The sequence below is a fragment of the Cyanistes caeruleus genome, chromosome 2, assembly GCF_971803275.1.
Source record: "Cyanistes caeruleus chromosome 2, bCyaCae1.hap1.1, whole genome shotgun sequence".
NCBI lineage: Eukaryota > Metazoa > Chordata > Aves > Passeriformes > Paridae > Cyanistes > Cyanistes caeruleus.
Window position 1 is genome coordinate 7,670,849 of NC_141702.1, and position 18,297 is coordinate 7,689,145.

General features: G+C 44.4%; 1 protein-coding gene across 11 annotated transcripts in view; it reads right to left on the reverse strand.

The window, feature by feature from the left end:
- Positions 1-18,297, reverse strand: part of KLHL29 (kelch like family member 29) — a 389,077-nt gene that overhangs the window by 4,129 nt on the left and 366,651 nt on the right. For 5 of the 11 annotated variants that reach the window (XM_086875691.1, XM_086875687.1, XM_086875692.1 and 2 more), the window contains 2 exons: positions 18,037-18,230; positions 9,813-9,957 (listed from right to left, as the gene is read on the reverse strand). In XM_086875691.1, coding sequence (XP_086731817.1) covers positions 9,813-9,957; positions 18,037-18,230 — 339 coding nt within the window. Of the gene's footprint in view, positions 1-1,933; positions 3,594-4,939; positions 5,430-8,521; positions 8,748-9,812; positions 9,958-18,036; positions 18,231-18,297 lie in introns of those variants that run through there. The other 6 variants (XM_086875696.1, XM_086875693.1, XM_086875697.1 and 3 more) reach the window with 4 other exon arrangements.

Below are 18,297 nucleotides of genomic sequence, written 5' to 3' on the forward strand. Positions count from 1 at the left end.
TCCTGAAAGATGGCTTTGAAGGAGAAGGAGCCCACCTCTGAAAGAGCCAGAGTGGTGGCAGAGAGGCACAGCCCTGCAGGAACTCCTACCAAGACTCAGTCCCTATGCCCAGGAGGAGGCAGAGGTGGTAGGACCAGCTGACCCAGTAAATCAGACAAATGTGCTAATTAAATCACAGTTTCAATTTAGGATATTTGCTGAGGCATGGAAAGCCCATCTCTGGACAGGAACAAGTTACTCTTTAGGCAGGCTGGGAATTACAGCTTGCAAAATCTGGCCTGAGGAGGGGGAAGGATTGCCCCACCCCAGGGCTCCTGACATGGTGGAGGGGCTGCTGAAAAGAGCAGAGAATTGAGAGACAAGGCCCTCAGGTAGTGGTTGCCGGTGGTTTTTGTTTTTTGGTTTTTTTTTTCCTGGATTGTTAAGTTGAAGATGGAAGCTTACTGGTTTGGGATATCGAAGAAGGTCAGAGGTGGACTGTGGTACAAAGCAGCTCTACTGCCTTGGTTCTCTAATGAAATGCTGATTACTGATTAAAACAGTACTCCTACACAATGCTTGATGCAAAAAAGGAAATAAAAATTAAATGGGTTATCAATTTTTTTAAGTGGGAAAAATTAAATAAACTCCAAAAGATCCCTAAAAAAGATGTCTGAAGAATTATCAATAATGGGCAATTAAAATAGATACTACTGTGGAGCACCAAGCCTGGGGCTGGTTCCATCAGTGCTGATGATCAAGGTCTGCTGCCCATGAGGGGCCTTAGTTTTAATTTACTGCTGTGGACATGCTGGTGTAGATGGCAGCACCTCACACCAATGCAGAGAGGATCTCAGTCCTCAGTCACCACTGGTGTAAGGGGCTGGTCTACCACTCACTGCTCATTCACTGATGAAATTCCTCTGCATGGAGCTTTTGATCTGGATGGGAAGAACAGAATGACCAGAGGGAAAACTCCACAGGTGACCACAGGAACAGGAGCCAAGCTGCCAGCAGCCCTTCCCTTCCTCTGTGCTGCACAGCTGAAATCTGGCCTTAAGTGCTGGTATTCCTCTGGGCATCTCACATTAGGTCTCTAAACAGGGACATGGGTGCCTTAAATAATTCTTGTGTTGCATCTTGGCCACCCACATTCCTTCTAGTGAAATCTTTCTGTGGCATGTTCAGAAGGAGCTACTCTGAGCCCAAGCTGCTGCCACTGCAGAGCAGCTGAGCAGCCAAGGAAACCTTCCCAGCATGATCTGGGCCTTGGCTCCTCCCCAGCCCTTGCTCTGGATTTGGGGTTGCAGTGAGTGGGCAAGTGCTGCCCTTGTTCTCTGGAACCTGGGCTACAGCCCTGGAAAGAATTCCAGCCCAGCACCTGGGACAGGCAGCTCAATCCTGTACTTTCCCATCATGGTGCTAATACAGGGGGGAAGAAATGGATGCTGAATTCCACCCTCTGGAAGACTGTATGAATTTTAAGTGGTGATTAGAGCAACTTCTGCTCCCTCCATATGCAATTCCCATAGATAAGACTGGCATAATGCTTAGCTTGTGAGTCATGCCCAAAGTTAAGCAAAGCTCACTAGCTGCTCCTGCCATGAAGAAATAGGCAGATCTGAGCACACAGTGGGTCCTCATATGTACAGGGAACTTTGGAGACATTAAGGCATCTCTGGGGCTAAAGTGGCAGGTAGGTGCTTAAGATAATTAGGAATTTAATCCTAAATTGCTGCTACTTTGTAGTATTAGGACAACCACTGCTAATTTCTAGGACCTTAGGGAACAGAAAACTCAAGTGGGTTCTAAAACCTTAAGAGAAGTGAGTGGAAACGAATATGCTCATTGCTCTTTCTTCTTCACTGTGACAATATTTCGTTTCTCCCCTCCCTTCCATTCCATCAGCTGTAAAAACATCGTTACCAAGGCTGACATACAAAGAAAGAAATAATTACAATAATTAGGATGCAAGTTTATTGCTTGGTGCCATTAATCCTGAGAGATAAAATGATTACAGGCTGTCAGAGCCTGGGAAGGAAGGAAGGAAGGAAGCTTTGTGCCAGAGAGCCTTGCTGCAGGGACACAAACCCTGGTGGCTTTGGGGCAGTGACTTCCCTGGCTGTGGAGCAGCCAGACCTCCACCTCTCCAGCAGAATGCCTGGGGAGAAGGTAATGGGCATCCAAATCCAGATCACTTCAACCACTTCTTCCAAAAAACTGAGTTTCAGCAAATTATTACCATGCAAGCTAATGAATGACCCAGCTTTCCACTCTGCAGGTAATTACTGCTGTTCACCAGAAAGGCTTCTCCTGCCCTATGACTGATTCTCCTGAGGTGCCTGGGCATCCTTCATTTCCCAAGCAATGCTCAGTGTCAGAGGATCATGCTGTGACTCTCCCCTGACACTGCCATGGGTTGTCTGATCCATCTGCTGACCTCCACGAAGCTCTGGATCACACTCCTAGGAAAATCCCAATGAGGCTGAGGTGTGCCAAGGGCTAGTGGGCACCTGACTGTCCATGACTGGTGTGCTTGTGTAATCTAAACACCTTTTACATCTCTTCCCTGCCTATCCACCTTTCAGTCCTTGCCCGGGCTGAGCAAATGTAGTAAGAGGTCCTGCTCTGACAGTTGCTTGTTAAAGGACTTGGTGGACAAACTGAATCACTGAACCAAAAAATCGAGCAACAGCCCAGGCAGGAAGGGACCTTGAAAAATCATCTAGTCCAGCCTTCTGTGGGAAAGGGACACCAGATGAGATTGTCTTGCATCCTGTCCAGTCACATCAAAACCTTTGGTGATGGGGACTCCACCACATCCATGGGGACATTGTTCCAGTGAATGACTGATCTCACTGTAAAAAATTCTTACATGACAATGGAGCCTCTGTGCAGCTGGCCCCATTGTCTCCTCCCCATGGCTCCTTATCAAGAGAGAGTTTCTGTCCTCCTTGTAGCTACTGTTTTAGTGCTGGAATACTCTGTGAGGGTCCCCTGAGCCATCCCTTCTCCAGGGAGAGAAGACCCAACTCTTTCAGTCTTCCCTCCTCAGACAGGCTCTCTAGCCCTGTGATCATCTTCACAACCCTCCTCTGGACTCTCTCCAGTCTATTTGTGGCTTTTTTGAACTGTGGGAACCAGAAGTACTGCCTGACAAGAGCTGAGTCGAGTGAGAAGATGAGTCTCCTGATGGGCATTAAGATTTGGAAGCGAAGGATGTATTTTTTTTGTATGTTTGAGAGGTGAATGCCTGGGTGCTCTTGCTCCAGGACTTTTCTCTCCCAATGACGTGCTGGACATATCATCAACCAGTGGGACTACAAGAAATATTAATTTTATTATGCTTTAAAATTTCCTGCTCAGTCCTAAAGATCACATCAGCCTCATAAAATGTTAACAAATAATTTTTTTAAATTCTGTCTTTTAACTCTTAGGGTTGCAAAAGAAATGGCTGAATTAGTGTATTGTTTTGACTTCCTGAAGCTCAGTATCTTCTGAGGCCCCAAGGAGTGGTGTTCTTCCTCCTCATTCCTAGATATGCATGGAGAAGCACACATGTATTTGGAGCAGTTCCATGAACATTATTGAGCGTTATCCTGTCGACAAAGGATCTGCTTAAAAGAAGGTGTGAAAAAAAAACAAACCTGTATTTATTAGTGGATGAATTTCCTTCCTGCCCTAAGATTTCAGGAGGGCTTTACTGGAGGTGGAACTGAATTATGCTGGTGAGATTCTTGGGGTTGTCCTGTGCAGGGACAGGAGTTTGACTTGATAATCCTTGTGCATCCCTTCCAACTGAGGATATTCTGTAATTCCAGGATGCTCATTAACTGGATGGAGCTGGTGTTAGGACCAGGGAAGCCTGCAGGGTCCCAGCCCCTGCAGGTTGTGGCTCTGAGCAGGGCCATGCAGAACTGCAAGTGCCCCTTAAGCTTTCTTTTAAACCAGTGACCTTTCTGAGACACCTGCATGGTGGTTTGTGGCACTGGAGCAAAAGGCATTGCTGGCACTGTGTCTGTGGGTGGTGGCAGTCAGGGAGCCAAAGCGCTGTCCCCTGTTTGGTGGCAGTGCTGACAGCCCCCGGCGCTGAGAGCGGCCGCGCTGGCAGCCAGGTTGTCATGTCGCAGACGGCTCGAGCTCGGGTGGCCGTGTCGCGCTGCCAGAAGTGTCATCTTTACAATCAGATGGATAAATGAGGGTCCAGATTAGTCATGGTCAATTAGGAGGATATCATGCCCCTTCCTGGAGCAGGATTATTAGTGTGGGTGTTTTGGCCAAGCTCCAGTTATATTCTCCCCTACTCTGCGAGCGCTTTCCTTTGCTAATGATCCCAAACCATCACATGGCATCGTTACTTGTTGCTGAAAACCAGCAGTGTTTTACTCCAAAGTCCACAGCACATCAGTAATGGCCTGAGTGCTCTGTCTATATCAGTTATGCTTTAATATCCACCACAATCCTTCATGTCATCAGCTCATACAGAAATTACTGCCACTAGTCTGGTGCAGCAGTTCTCACTGCTGTCTGTGGAGCACAGCCCCACACCTATGTCTCCTTCCAGATAGGCTGGAAGGTTTTGGTTTTCCCTTCTGGACTACAAACACTCCAGCTGCAAATGAACATACAAGCCTGTAGGTTGAGGAGGCCATTGAGGAAACCTGCTCCATAATAGCTGCACCTGGGAATATCCATCCAAACAAGCTGTGTTCCAATCCCTTCCAGTGCCTGGAGTTACCATGAGCACTGGAAGGCAGAAAGGAGCCAGCCTGGGGAGGCTGTAGCTGGTGCTGTAGGTCAGCAATGCCTGTCAGGTCAGTACAGGGGGTACCATGCTTTGCTGTTCAAAAACAAGGCCTTACTTGAAAAGAAGAGGTTGGGGGAGGCAGGGGGGTGTGGGGCTCTGTGTGTGTGTGTGTGTGTGTGTGTGTGTGTAAAATAATCCCCAAACTGACCCTGGTTTTGTGCTGTTCAGCCTGAGTCAAATTTTTATTAAAGATTTCCATTCAGCAGAACCATCTAATAAATCTTACTGGTTAGCAGTCAGAGGAGGAGGAAGAAAATGCCTTTCTGGTGTCTGTTGGGAATTGCTGGTACTAAATTAGCTTCTCTGGAATTATTGCTGGCACCACCATGCTGCTGCTGTTGCCCCGTGGAGGCTCCCTGTAGCACAAGCCTGTTTGCACGCTGCCTGCATCCTAAGCAAGCAGAATATGGAATTTTTAATCATGCACAGGAATGCATTTGGTATTCTTTTCACTTGTGGAAAAATAAACCCTTGAAGGGCATTGCAGGAAGGGAGAACTCCTGCCTGCAAAGGGAAGCCTTCCCACACTAAAGGGGAGGGATATCTGCAAGTCTTTTTGGAGAGAGGTGTCTGGCAGAGCGAGGTGTCATCATCTCATCCTGGCTTTCCATTCCTGTTGGCTGCTGTCCACCATCTCAAGATCCTGCAAACAAACAGGGGCTGCCAAACTGAGACAGGGTGTTGTGTGGCAAAAAGCTCACACTTGCCCGATGTTTGGGAAATGTCAAATATTTCCCCTCACCTGTTGTGTGGAAGGTGTTCAACCTCTCAGTGAATTTTAAAATGCTTCAGGCCTATTATAGTTATTTTCTCATTTAGCACCATCTTTCAAAGGGTTAATTCCACATCAGCATGAATTTCTTATTGACTTCCACCAGGCTGGGCTTAATCTGAAAATGATCCTCAATTTGCTCTTCTGTTGATTGTGAGCTGGAGACCCGAACCATTTATTTTTCATTTTTCATTAAAAGTAATTTAACTTGATATTAAAACCATTTGAATGGACCTTTAATTTTTCACAGGCAGGGAATGTCACACACATTTCTTTTCCCTCTGCTCGAGGCTATCATGCTCCCTCATCACTAACATGTAGAAACAAAGCAGATAAAAATAAAAGTGATGCGGTCAAGATTTTTCCCAGCAAATTCAGTATTGAGTGATTCCTGGTGAGAGGAGATCAATAGCATGCAGTTAATTTTTAAGTTGTTTATGTTGCTGCTTTTAAACCATGTTTTTTGTGATCCATGCTAATGAGTGGAATGAGGAATTTATAGATTCACAGGCTAAGGTCAGAAGGGACCTCTGTGCTTAGTTAATCTGAGCTTGTGTATACACAGGCCATGGACATTTCCCCAGGCAGCATCTCTCCCGGAAACGTATCTAATCTCCTCTTAAAAACAGCGAGTGTTGGTGAGTTCACCCCCTCCCTTGCTGCTTGTCTATTTAATTATCCTTGCTGTTGGAAAAGTGTTTCACTTCAAGGCCAAGATGTGCAACCTGACTTTCCAGCCCTTGTAACCTGCTATGCCTTTGTCTGTGAGACGGAAAGCTTCTCCATTTGCTCCCAGTGATCAAGTCACCTCTCAGCCTTTTTTTGATAAACTTCTTGAGTTTCATGTCAAAGACATTGCAAAGATTTGCAATCTGGGTCATTTTGGCAGCTTCCCTTTGAACTTCTGCTGATATTTTCACATTTGATGCAGGACCCAGGACCCACACTCATCTCCCAGTGCCGTATGCAGCAGCACTTGCTCTACCCAGCTTCAGCTTGTTTTCATTTTGGTGTTGAGGATCATTTCATATCTCCAATATTGCACTGACCTTTTATCCAGAGCATTGTGATGCAAGCTCATGTTGTGCTGCTCTGAGTGATCTCCTTTATGTCCTCCTCTGAGAGCCTGGCTTTCTAAGGAAGCAGGGCTGCTGTGAGTGTGCTTCCTCCATGTCTTAATTTGTATTTAAAATACCACTGCTGGCTTGAGACAGTTCAACTGAGATATTCAGGGAACTGATAAAATAGCTCCTTCTGTAATATTCTGTACCCAGTAAGTGTTAAGTCCCCTACAGCCTTTATCAGGAGAGATTTTCTATTACCTGGATTGTTGATAGATGTATTAAATAGCATTGAAGAAGAGGAAATGCTTGCTACCAGTGGCCTTGCTCAATGATATCTTCTCATTAACAACTACATTTTGAGATCTGTCAGTGAAGCAGATTTAATCTCTCTACCATGGGCCTTGTTAATTCCATATAATGCCAGCCAAATACCTTGGAGAAATTGCAGCATATTACAGCATCACAGTTGTCTTTAGCAGCCAGGCATGTTGTATTACAAACCAAAACAAAGAACTAGTTTTCCCAACACCTTTGGTGAACTTGGCAGTGTCAGGTTTATGACTGGATTTGAAGACCTTAGAGGTCTTTTCAAATTTAAATGATACTATGACAACAGGGTGGTTTAACAAGCCTCATTTTCTGGAGAAGTGCATTGATTGATCTTCATTATTTTATTACCATCTAGTTATTTGTTGATGAAATCCCAAATTAACCACTCTGGTATTTTGCAGAGGACCAACATGAGGCTAAGTGAGACCACTTACCTTGATGCTGGTACTTTGCAAAATTAATTGCTGCACTGAAATTCTCCTTTTCACCTTTTCAAAATACAGAAACACTTTGGCAGTGCCCTGATTCATCCTCAACTTGAAAAGTTATTAAAAATCAACATTAGTGGTTCAATCAGCTTCTCAACAAAGTCTCTAAAGACACCTGTGTCTAAGACAGCTGGGTTGCTGGATCTGAGAACATAATTTCAGAGTTCCCATCTTTCCCTGCTGCCAACAGTGAGTGCTTTTGGTCCCTCACAGCAGAATATGGAATCAAACCTCCATGTTCCCTTCCAATTACAGATGAGAAACACCCACCCAATCAGTCTGTATTTTAATTTGCTACCTCATCAGTCTCATCAGCAGAGGTTTTATAACTGATCCAAATTACTAATTTGATCCCCAAAGTTTTTAAGTGCCTTTCTTTTCGCTCCCATTAGCCCTCAGCGCTGGTTCCCTCAGCCTCCTGTAGCAGCAGCAGGTTTTTAAACTATTTGTTACTGCTGATACCCCATCTTCCCTATTTCCATACACACTGATTTATTTAGGTTTTGTCACAGGCTTTACATGTCTTTAGGCTGAAATATTTTTTCCTTGACTGTTTCCAAGCACATTCAAAAATCTTTGAAATGGTGGTGCCTTTTTTGCTTCAAATTATATTTTTTTTTTTTTTTTGTGACCATTCATCTATAAATGTAGGTTTCCCGTCTACTGTTGCTCTAGGCATTAGAAAAAAAATGTCATCTAAAAGTTTGAAGTTACTTTTTATGGATGGGTGGCAAATTCTACTTAAAGCAAATTATTATGGTGCCTAAGCACTAGGGAATATTTGGGTCACCAGTTCACCTTCCCTGATTGTTCTGTTCTGCTGGGTGCAGAGCAAAGCACCCCTTCATGTTAGAAACCCTAGCAAGTTTTCAGGTAAGGTGCTCAGCCAACAGCTGAAATCAGCCATGCAACTTCTCTTGTATATTTTACAGATTCTTGTTACCTTTTACAAACCCAAGATGTTCAAAGAGCAGCTCATCCCTCTCTATGAAGGATGGGAAGATGCAGGAATGTATAAAATGTCTATGTCCCTCATATTTCATTTTACAACTTAGGGCTCTAATCCTGAGTGGTATTGTACCTGTTATTTCTGGTTTTCAGGAGAAAAATATCATTATATGCTGCCTGAGCACTGCACTCCTCCTCCTGGTTTGCCTCCTGCTAGAGTGGAGAGACTAGGAAGATGTGTCCTTAGAGCAGAGGAACAGGGCAGCAGCCACGGGGATGGAACTGGCTTGGGACAGAGCTGGTGCTCTGATCCCTCTGCTTATAGCAGTATCTGCTCCAGCAGCCAAGAGAGGGCGCCCCTTAAATTAATAAAAAGAAGGGAAAAAAGGGTGAAAATGAGAAAAAAACCCAGAAAAAATAGAAAACCTGAGCATGATTTCTTAAAAGGCATTTTCTCACGTGCTTTGAAGTGAAAGGCTAAATCCAAGTTAAAACATGGAGGTGTTTTCCAGCAGTAGGGTTGGGGAGCAAGGTGCAGTTGGCTGAAAATTTGGAAGATGTGGGTCTGCTGTGGGCCCTGCTGCTGCCTCATTACTGCTCTTCCTCCCACGCCAGCCAGTGTTTTGTTGGGACAGTGCCTGACACAGCCCCTCCACCCTGCTTGGCTCAGAGCCTCAGGGTGCTGCTGTGTCAGACATGGATGACAAACCCTCACCTGGAGCCTGTGGCAGTGCCTAGTGACCAGCTGTGGCTTTTCCAGGGAAACCAGCAGCTCAGCCCTTTCCCAGCACGGGAATCAGCTCTGTGATGGGTTGGCTGTGCACAGCCCAAAACAAGCCTGTCTTTCAGTAGCAGCCATGTAAAACTATTTAAAAGGCCTTTAAGTGCTGCCAGTACCTGCAATGGCTGCCAAGTTTTATTTTTGTCAGACAATTTGTGAAATTTGTTCAACTTGTGACCACAATCAGGGAAGCGAGCCTGAAAAGCAATCACAAGCACCTAATAAATAATAGTAATTAATGTCGGTGTGTGGTGCTTACTCAGTATTCTTCTTTCAAGGATCTTTTAGCTAGTTAGCAAAAATGTTCCACATTATGGTGGTCTCTCCTACAGAGGGTATTTATCATCCTCTAGTTGCACATGGCAAACTGAGAACAACATTCTTGTAATCACTGGAGGAGCCCAACACACATCTCTCCCCGTGATCCATGGTGCCTGAATGTGAGGAGACACGTGAACTGTAACAGACTGCTGAATGTACATTTTGGGAAATGCTGTGTGCCTGAACACATACAGAAAAGAGATGAGGAAAAAACCCCAAATGGTTCACACCTCCCTTCCCCTCTCCCCTTTACTTGTAGTAGCTTATTTATCAACAGAAAATGTTAAGGCACCGGTAATTCAATTTTAATGTTTTTTCTCACCTGCAGAACTGCCTGGAGTGGTTCATGTTGGGACCTGCTTTAATATTGCCTTTCTCTGGGTCATAGATGGTGGTTGCTCGTGCATAAGCTCCTCCAAGAATAAAGATGAACCCATTGAGAGTGACTGCAGGAGCATATTTGTTATCTGTCAATGGAAAGCAACACTGAGATCAGTTTTAGGCTCAGGTTTGGAGACTGTTTTTTTATTTATACATTCCCCTTATTTATAGATAAGTCACGTTTCTCTAAACCTCCAAGGCTAGGGAAAGAAAAATGAGGAAACCTTTCCTGGTTTTGTTCTCCTCTCTCCAAGTTCTCAAAGGCACTTTTAAAGTTCATCACTCCATCCCCCAGTATGTGTCTCCCTCTAAACTGGTAAAGAACAATTATCTGCTCCTGAAGCCTAATGGAGTCACCATGAAAGTTCCACAGTTACATATGAAATTAAGATGTCAAATTGTTTTGAATTTTGAATTGCTGCAAATTTCAGCTCAGATGCTTCCCATGCCTGTGCAGCAGCTAAGTATAGCAGAAACCCACAACACAGAGACCCCTTAATAATGTTCAATAGTTGATACTCTTTTATATTGTGCTTTTGCTTGTGGGAAGGTCACCCACGCATTTCCAGAAGATTTTCTGAGCCCTGATTTCTTTTTCATCTTTATCTGTCTCATAAATTCACCTGCATTTTTATTTTCAGATGTCTGTGTATCTCCAAGCAGTCCTGTAATGTAGCAACAAACTGAGGTTGGGAGTTTGAAATTAAGCAAATCTCTCATCCTGAGTCAAGTTCAATCAGATTTTCTGAGGACGCTTTAAAATTCTTGTTAGCTGTGGCATTATTAGAAATATTAGTAAAACTAATCATAAATTATTGAATAAAATAATTCTAATCTAATTAGTTGGCTTGTCCCTTATGCTGCTAGCATGCCATATGCACATTATTAAATATGAGCCAGTTGGGCAGAAATTTCTCATGATGATGTCTGTCTTGATGAGATACAGTTTTTTAATCAACATTTCTGCAAAATCAATCAGCAGTGTCTGGGAACAAAAGATGGGAAAATACGTTGCTCTCAGTTAAAATAAGCCTCACAACCAATTCTCTAAGAGGCAGGTGGCTTAGCCCTTTGGGATGCAGAAGTGCATGTTTCCTGGGAGGCCATCCTGGGGTCAGAGTGACAAATAAAAATTCTCCGTTTGTAGCTGTAAGTTTCCAAAATCTTCATTTTCATATGCTCAGGAAAGGTTGATCCCCCTGCATCTCCAACAGGGAATCTGACTGGACACAGTCCTGCTGGTTCCAGCCCCTGCAACCTCCTCCCAAGGGGGCCTGTGGGCAGAAACTGGAGAGGAGGTGAGATACCACCTTTACTGTGCTCTTACATCTCTGATACAAACCTCTACGTAACACCAAAGGGGTTTATATATTCCTCCCAAGTCTACAGCATTACGACTATGTCCTTTTAGGAACACAGAGAAGGATGGGCTTAAACCAGATCTGGTAGCTCCATTTTGGGATTTGGCTACCTCTTGCACGGTGTGTTGTAACCCTGAGGTTCTTGTAAAAGTACCTTATTCCATTAAATATTTAACAGAGATTTAATTTGACAGGAGTCAAGCAAAAGCTGATGAGCATCTCCAGAAGAGAGATAATCTCCTTAATTGGGGTTTCAACTGCTAAAACTAGAATGAAAAGAATGGTTTTGTGTTTTCTGCTTCTGTCCCAGCATGGCCATGGGGTGGTCTGGCTCAGTTCATCCCTCCCCACACTGGCATGTGCCCAGGGGGACCCACAGGGTGAAGCACCCAGCAGGGAAACCGACAGAATCCATGTGATGGGTTAAAGTTGAGCTCCTACTATGCTGAGTATCTACAGGCATATGTCAAAAAACCACGGCTGTATTAGGAAAATGTCACTGATCCTTGGGAACAGATGGGAAGAAACTAATTCATCCAGAAAATAGAACAAGGAGTATTCAGTTTCTTCGCGGTGCCACTAAGCCGCTGTAATTCATCAGAAAGGCTTATCTGTCCTAACAACCCGGCTCGCATCCCTTTCCAAATCAGACTTGCATATGTGACATTTTTTCCTCTTAAGACACTCACCAGAAATTTTCCATATTTAATTATCACATCCTCTTGTTTTGTTGTTTTTTTTTTTTTTTTTTCTCTGACTAGCACTGTTTTGCAGAAGAATGAAACTCTTGCATTAAAAAAATCCCCTCAGCTCCCAAATCTCACAGGGAAATTATTTGGGGCTCCCTCATGGCAGAAACAGTGACTTCTCAGGGGACTGAATCACTGACTTCACATTTCTTTTTGTTAAAGAATGAGAGGGAAACCCCTTGGGTATTTTTATAGTGACTTTTTTTTTTTTTCTTTTTTAATAGGCAGACAGTCTGATATTCTTTTTCTTCCTTTTTTAAGAGGCAATCATGTTTGATTCTCATCAATTTTTCAATACATCTCCTATCTGTTGTCTTTTTACTGCTTATGTCTTTAACTATGATTTTATAAATTGGTATCAAATAAGTCTAAGACACAGAACCAGAAAAATCTTTGCTGTTTCTTTCAGGAAGGGAGTTGTTCACAGCAAAGTCTCTTGTTCCTGATGAAGCAAAAAGACATGAGGGACCCCCCTCCAAAAACAGGTGCAGAGGAAGCAGTGGGGATTTTTTTTCGTTTTGTCACCATGGGGAGCAAAATTGTTCATGGATACCAAGATTTCAGAAATCTCAAGTCATCATTCCTGATACTTAGGTGTGGATGACCACCTTCAATCTTTAACCTTCATCCCAGGTGCAACCCACACTCTTTCTGTGGTGGTGTCTTTTTCAGGGCTTGGTACGCTCATGCAAACTCTCAGGAAACTCCAATTTCTGTCACTGTTTGATGTCCTTAACATGGTCCCAGTACAAGGTAGCTGGTGGGGAGCCTAGGTTTGCAAAAGCGTGTTCTGGTTGGGCTTTTTTGTCAATGTGCAGCATGCTGGAGAGGAGGTGAACAAAGCTACTGGGTGTGAACATGAGCTTCTGTGTCAGAGGCTTCTGTGGGGCCACTGGATATTTCAAAAGGCTGCTGGAGAAAGGAAGAGAAGGGAGAGGAAGCATGGAAACGGAGAAGCAGCCTCCTTTTCTCTCCAAAGTCTAAGTGTTGAGGCTGTTGGATATATTAATCCATTTCAGGCTGGAAATTCTTACATAGGATTTGTCCAGGTCAGCAAACACACTTGAGATTAGAAGGCAGAATAAATGTAAATGAAATAATAGGTAAAAGCTAATCTTCACTCCAAGTGGATAACACGGTAACATCCCTCTCCTTTTCTGTTGCTACAGGAAGATAAGCCAGGAGCTCTGTTCTGGGACAGGCTATTGAGGAAGGAGTGTGCACTCCATGACAATCCTTGAGGTGTCCTTCACATGGGGTTGATGATTGAACCTGCTGCTGTGCTCCTCACTTAGGGAGGACAGGCTGCTCTTGGGATGTGCCTGTGGCTCTCACATCTCTCCCTACATTACATGGCCAAGTAACACAGTCCTGTTTCCCCTTCCATGATTGCTCTAAGATCTTACACCGCCTTCCAGTAAGGCACTTGGTCAGAGATTGAAGGGGCACTGCAATGAATGGCAGCAGCACTTCATAGAGAAAAAGGTTACTATAACCAAGCTAGTTAAACATTTTTACTGGGAGGAAGAAATGTGGGAGTGCTACCAGTCCAGGCAGAACTCTAACCAAATTGTCTCCTGGCAGGAATGGGTGCCTGGTGGGAGGCTGATGTACTTGGTGGAGCAGATTAGAGAAAGGAGTCTGGTTAATACAAACCAAGCCTGCTTTTAATAGTAAGTGCCTCTTTCCCTCCTTGAACACTCCACAGACAAACTCAAGAATGGCATGGACACAGGATAACCAGGAGACTGTGATCTGATCCTGAAGACAGCTCATGAGGCCCAGGTGAAGCTGCTGCATGAACAGTGGATGTCACCCTGCAGGCTCAGAGCTCTCCTGGGAGCTGATCTCTTCCAGATACACAACTGGCTGCCAGCCCTATGGCTCCCCACTAACCCTTGAGCAAACCCTCCCTGGAGACCCCAAAGATGAGTGTCCTCACTTGCAAACACCACGTTTGTGTATGTGTGGTGAGCATGGCCCATGCCAAAGCAGGAGGCTCCACCTGCCACTGCAGGGCAGCTTTAGCATCAAACTTATGTGCACAATGCTGATGAACTGGAAAGTGTTGGAAAAAGAACAGCCATGGAGATGAAGGAGAGGTAGGAGTGAAGAGGACATTGGATAAAAAGCAACACAAAAATACTGTTTTTGCAGGGCAGAGAATAGGTAGGGAAACACTGAGGAGTGGAAAAAGTCATTCTGAAGGGACCACATGGCATGTACAGAGGAGAAATGGGTAGGGTAAAAATTCAAGCTTAGTAGGGTGAAAAACACTAAGAACTGGCCATGGAAAGAAAAATACACTGAAGAATGAGATGAAACAGTCATTGCTGTAGCAATTTCAGGTGAAAGCTGGACATATTCCCCTACAGATACCAAACTATTGGCCTTGGGAGAGTGCCAAGACATATATCTGATTTTTCTTGTAAAGTCAAAAAATAATAATTATTATTCATTTAAACCAAAATATGCCATGGGACAGTGCAGTAAAGATGTACAGATGCTTCTAGTGCTGTTTTCCTGATAGGTCTTGCATTCTTAGGTCTGTGATTGTCCCACTTTGGTCTGACATATCACTGCAGGAGTAACTGGTATGGTGAGGAACTAGATACTTGGAGTAGAAACCAGAAATATTCACAGAACTTAGATCTCTGTTCTCTGGTTCTCACCAGTTTTTAAAATTTAACAGTCATGATAATTAAATACTGGTTTTCTTACAATCCAAAAACATTAATAAAACCTTTTAATTCCACACTGACTGTTCAGAGTATGAAAAAAGGTGTGTTTTAGTGCCCTGCCATGAAGGCACAATGTGAACTAAAAAGCAGTGACCAAATAATTAGGTCACTTACTTAGAATCCCTGACTTCAGCATGTCTGTGGCCATCTTGTTAAACAAGACAAAGCTCAAAAAGCTGGGCATGGAATACATTTTTAGCACAGCTATATAGGACAGCTTGGCCAGAAAAGGCAGGTGCTGCAAGTACATAGCCCTGCTTCATTTACTCGTGTAGGACTTCTGTTTTTATATCTAAAAACATGAGAAGGGGATGTGCAGTGTGGTTTATGATAAACATGCAGTGGGAAAGCTCTGTAAGGCTCCATTCTCCCAGTGACATCCAGCTGTGGGCTGCACTGCTGCAGGAACATCTGCCCACTCCAAGGTGGGAAGGACTGACACAGGGCAGAGGATGGGGCATTGAGGAAAGCCTTCTCCCCAGATGTTGATGTGTGTAACCCAAAGGCTTCCACAGCATGTGCATGCAGTGTGTAAGTGAGCCTGGTGTCATACCTACTGCTCACAGGCATCCATGTCCCAACACCTCCTGACACCTGAAGCATAAGGAATAAATGGGAACTGGGAGTGAATTCACTGCGTATTCCTAGAAGAATTCCAGGCAGAAGAGCAGGAGCTGAGCTGTGTGGACTTGCTATCAGTCCCCAGTCTGTATCTCCTCTGCACAGGCAGGATGTCAGTGTCCAGCCTGCTTCACCTCCACTCAGACTGGACAAAACACAAGCTTTGATTGATGCCAGTGTTGCCTTTGGGTTAGGCTGGCATGTGATGCTTTGAAAGAGATGGAGCTTTTGGGTTCAAACGTGCCATGCTGCATTCAACTCACTATCATAAAATACCACAGTGAACTGAGGCGTTACTGGTCTAAAAATCTCCACAGACCTTGGCTGCTTTCAATACCTGCAGTTACTGTTGCATATCTGAGCATGCTTGAGGCATTTTAAAATAAACTGTTGTCCTATTTGAGATCAAAGAGGTTTTGCTGATCTCTGGGGTGACTTTGTAACAACTCACCATCAGACATCTCAGTTGCCTTAGCTCAGAGGTACTCCTTAGGAATTCACAAATCAACACAAAAAGGCTCTGAGACTGTCAGAGGCACCCTGCCAGGTGTTATCAGGACTGATCCCAGATCCATTTTGCAAAAGGTTCCTTCTACTTCCTCTTTCCTTTAGACTGTACTGTACCTGTACTGCATCCACTTCTTGGAGGGATACTTTAAAAATACCTGCAACACTATGGTTTCTATAGAGCTGGAGAAATTAAAATATATTTCCAAAATTCCCACTGTCTTGTAGTGAAGATCAGGTATCGAACCAGTTCACATTCCCAGACATTCTCCATGGGAGTGCCATTTTTCAGACTCTGTTAAGTTATTTGCAAGTAAACTGATGTTATACATTACCCAACAAGGAACTCCTTGTTTTATCATGTATCTTATGCCTTCAGCTTAACTAATGAACTTTGCTTACACCAAGAAAACATAAATACCGTCTTTTAACTTCATGAGTATCTTTAATGTATTTTTGTTAGATAATAATAAAAATAATTTACTATTATTTTTTAATAGTACAACTCTATTAGGACAATGGGTGATGAACCCAACTCTGGATGGCTGATTTTTTTGAAGCACACATGGTGTTGATGCTTGCTAGACTCTAACAAGCCCAGGGGATGATTCCTTAGCTCCTGTGGCACTTGTAGTATTATGGTAAGGAAGAGGAATACAACTTTGCATAATGCATTAATTTTTTCAGTATGCTGTGAGTCCAGGAAAACCTCATACTGTCAGTCAGTGGATTAAAGGAGCAGCAATAGCTGTAGCCACGTGATGGAAGAAGCCAGGCAGTGGGGTTGTTTGTGCTGCTGTCTTACACAAACGTGCCTTTGGCCAGCTAACAGCCTCCTGCTGGGCGCTTCATGCCGCATCCTGCGCGTGTCATGTTGTGTCAGCCGCGATCGGCAGCGGCCGCGCTGTCTGGGCAGGGCAGGCTGTGGCCACCAGCTCCTCGTGCCCTGATCTACCAGGAACCCCAGCAAAAGGGTTGGAATCATCCTAACAGGCTGCAACAGAAAAAGCAGCTTATTCTAAGTTTCTGATTATGCTTAGGCCTTACCTGAATACCTTACAGCTGTTCTTCTCCCTGCTTGCTACTCCTATTGCTCTAAGGCTCAGTAATGAGAAGACAATTTTTTAAAGACAGTCATGGTTTCAACATGAATAGTGAAACACTGGAACAGATTGCCCAGACAGGCAGTAAATGCCCCATCCCTGGAAACTTCAAGGTCAAGTTGGACAGGGCTGTGAGCAAACTGAATCAGTGAAAGACGTCCTTGCTTATTGCTTGGGTTACGTGACCTTTAAAGGTCCCAAACCACTGTATGATTCTCTGAACTAGGAGGTGAAGGCAAACCACTCCGAAAGCATCTTCTCTGCAATGACTGTGTGTGAATTGTTTCTTTGGCCACTTGGGTGCAGCCAGCCCGAAGACAGGCAGAGCCCAGTGCAGAGCAGACGACCCAGGTCAGCTGTTGCCTGCAGGAGCATCCTTGCCAGGCTGAGCACTAAACCGCATTTCCAAAAGCAGCCTAAACACTCAGGGTGCAAATCACCACAGAAAGCAATTAAGTTGCAAACTTCTGAGCACTGTTCTAATTTTGGAAGGAAGTCACCACCTCTGACATTGGCTAGTACATTGGAAAATCTGGTTTCTCATCTTGCTCTTTATGTTTGGTGAGCTCAAGGGCTTCATAAACTAATAAACACAGTTTTAATAAACTTACCTTGAAGCTGTCAGCCTCTGAAGCACATGTGCCTATGGACACCACTGACAAATCCCAGTTCAGGATGCCTGTCACTTCCCACAGGACAGGCAGCATTTTGACAAACCTATGAGTGATAATCCACTACTTCAGCAGTGCTGTGACCCCACATGGGATGACAACACACGATGCCAGTATAGTTTCACCGCACTTGGAGATTTTTTAAACCTAAAATGGCTAATTGTTCATACCTACTAACTGATTTCTTCTCTGCTTTGAACTCATCACTTCTAGCTGGTAACTAATTTATATTAATGAGTGACAATTGCCTTCAGCGGAAATCCAGATAATTGCTTCCCTGGTATAATATCCATGCATTCCTGCCAATATATTACAGGGATATCCCATCCCACCAGACAACTCCTTTGCTTTCTGCAAAGCCATTAAGATACCTGTAGCACAGAGATTTGCTCTGACACCAGGCATGGCTTACCAATCATCGGGGACTCTATGAAACTCCACGAGTTGGTCTGAGGGATGTAGGACTGCAAGACCCCCGCGGCTCGGCCGGCCTCGTTCACCCCTCCGAAGACGTAGATCTTGCCCCCACACACGGTGGCCGCGGCCGAGTGCACGGCCTTGGGCAGGGGGGCGATGGTCTCCCACTGGTTGGTGATGGTGTCGTACCTGGGGACGACAGCGGGCGCAGTGAGCTGAGGTGAGCAGCACTGGGAAGCACAGACAGGCACACAAA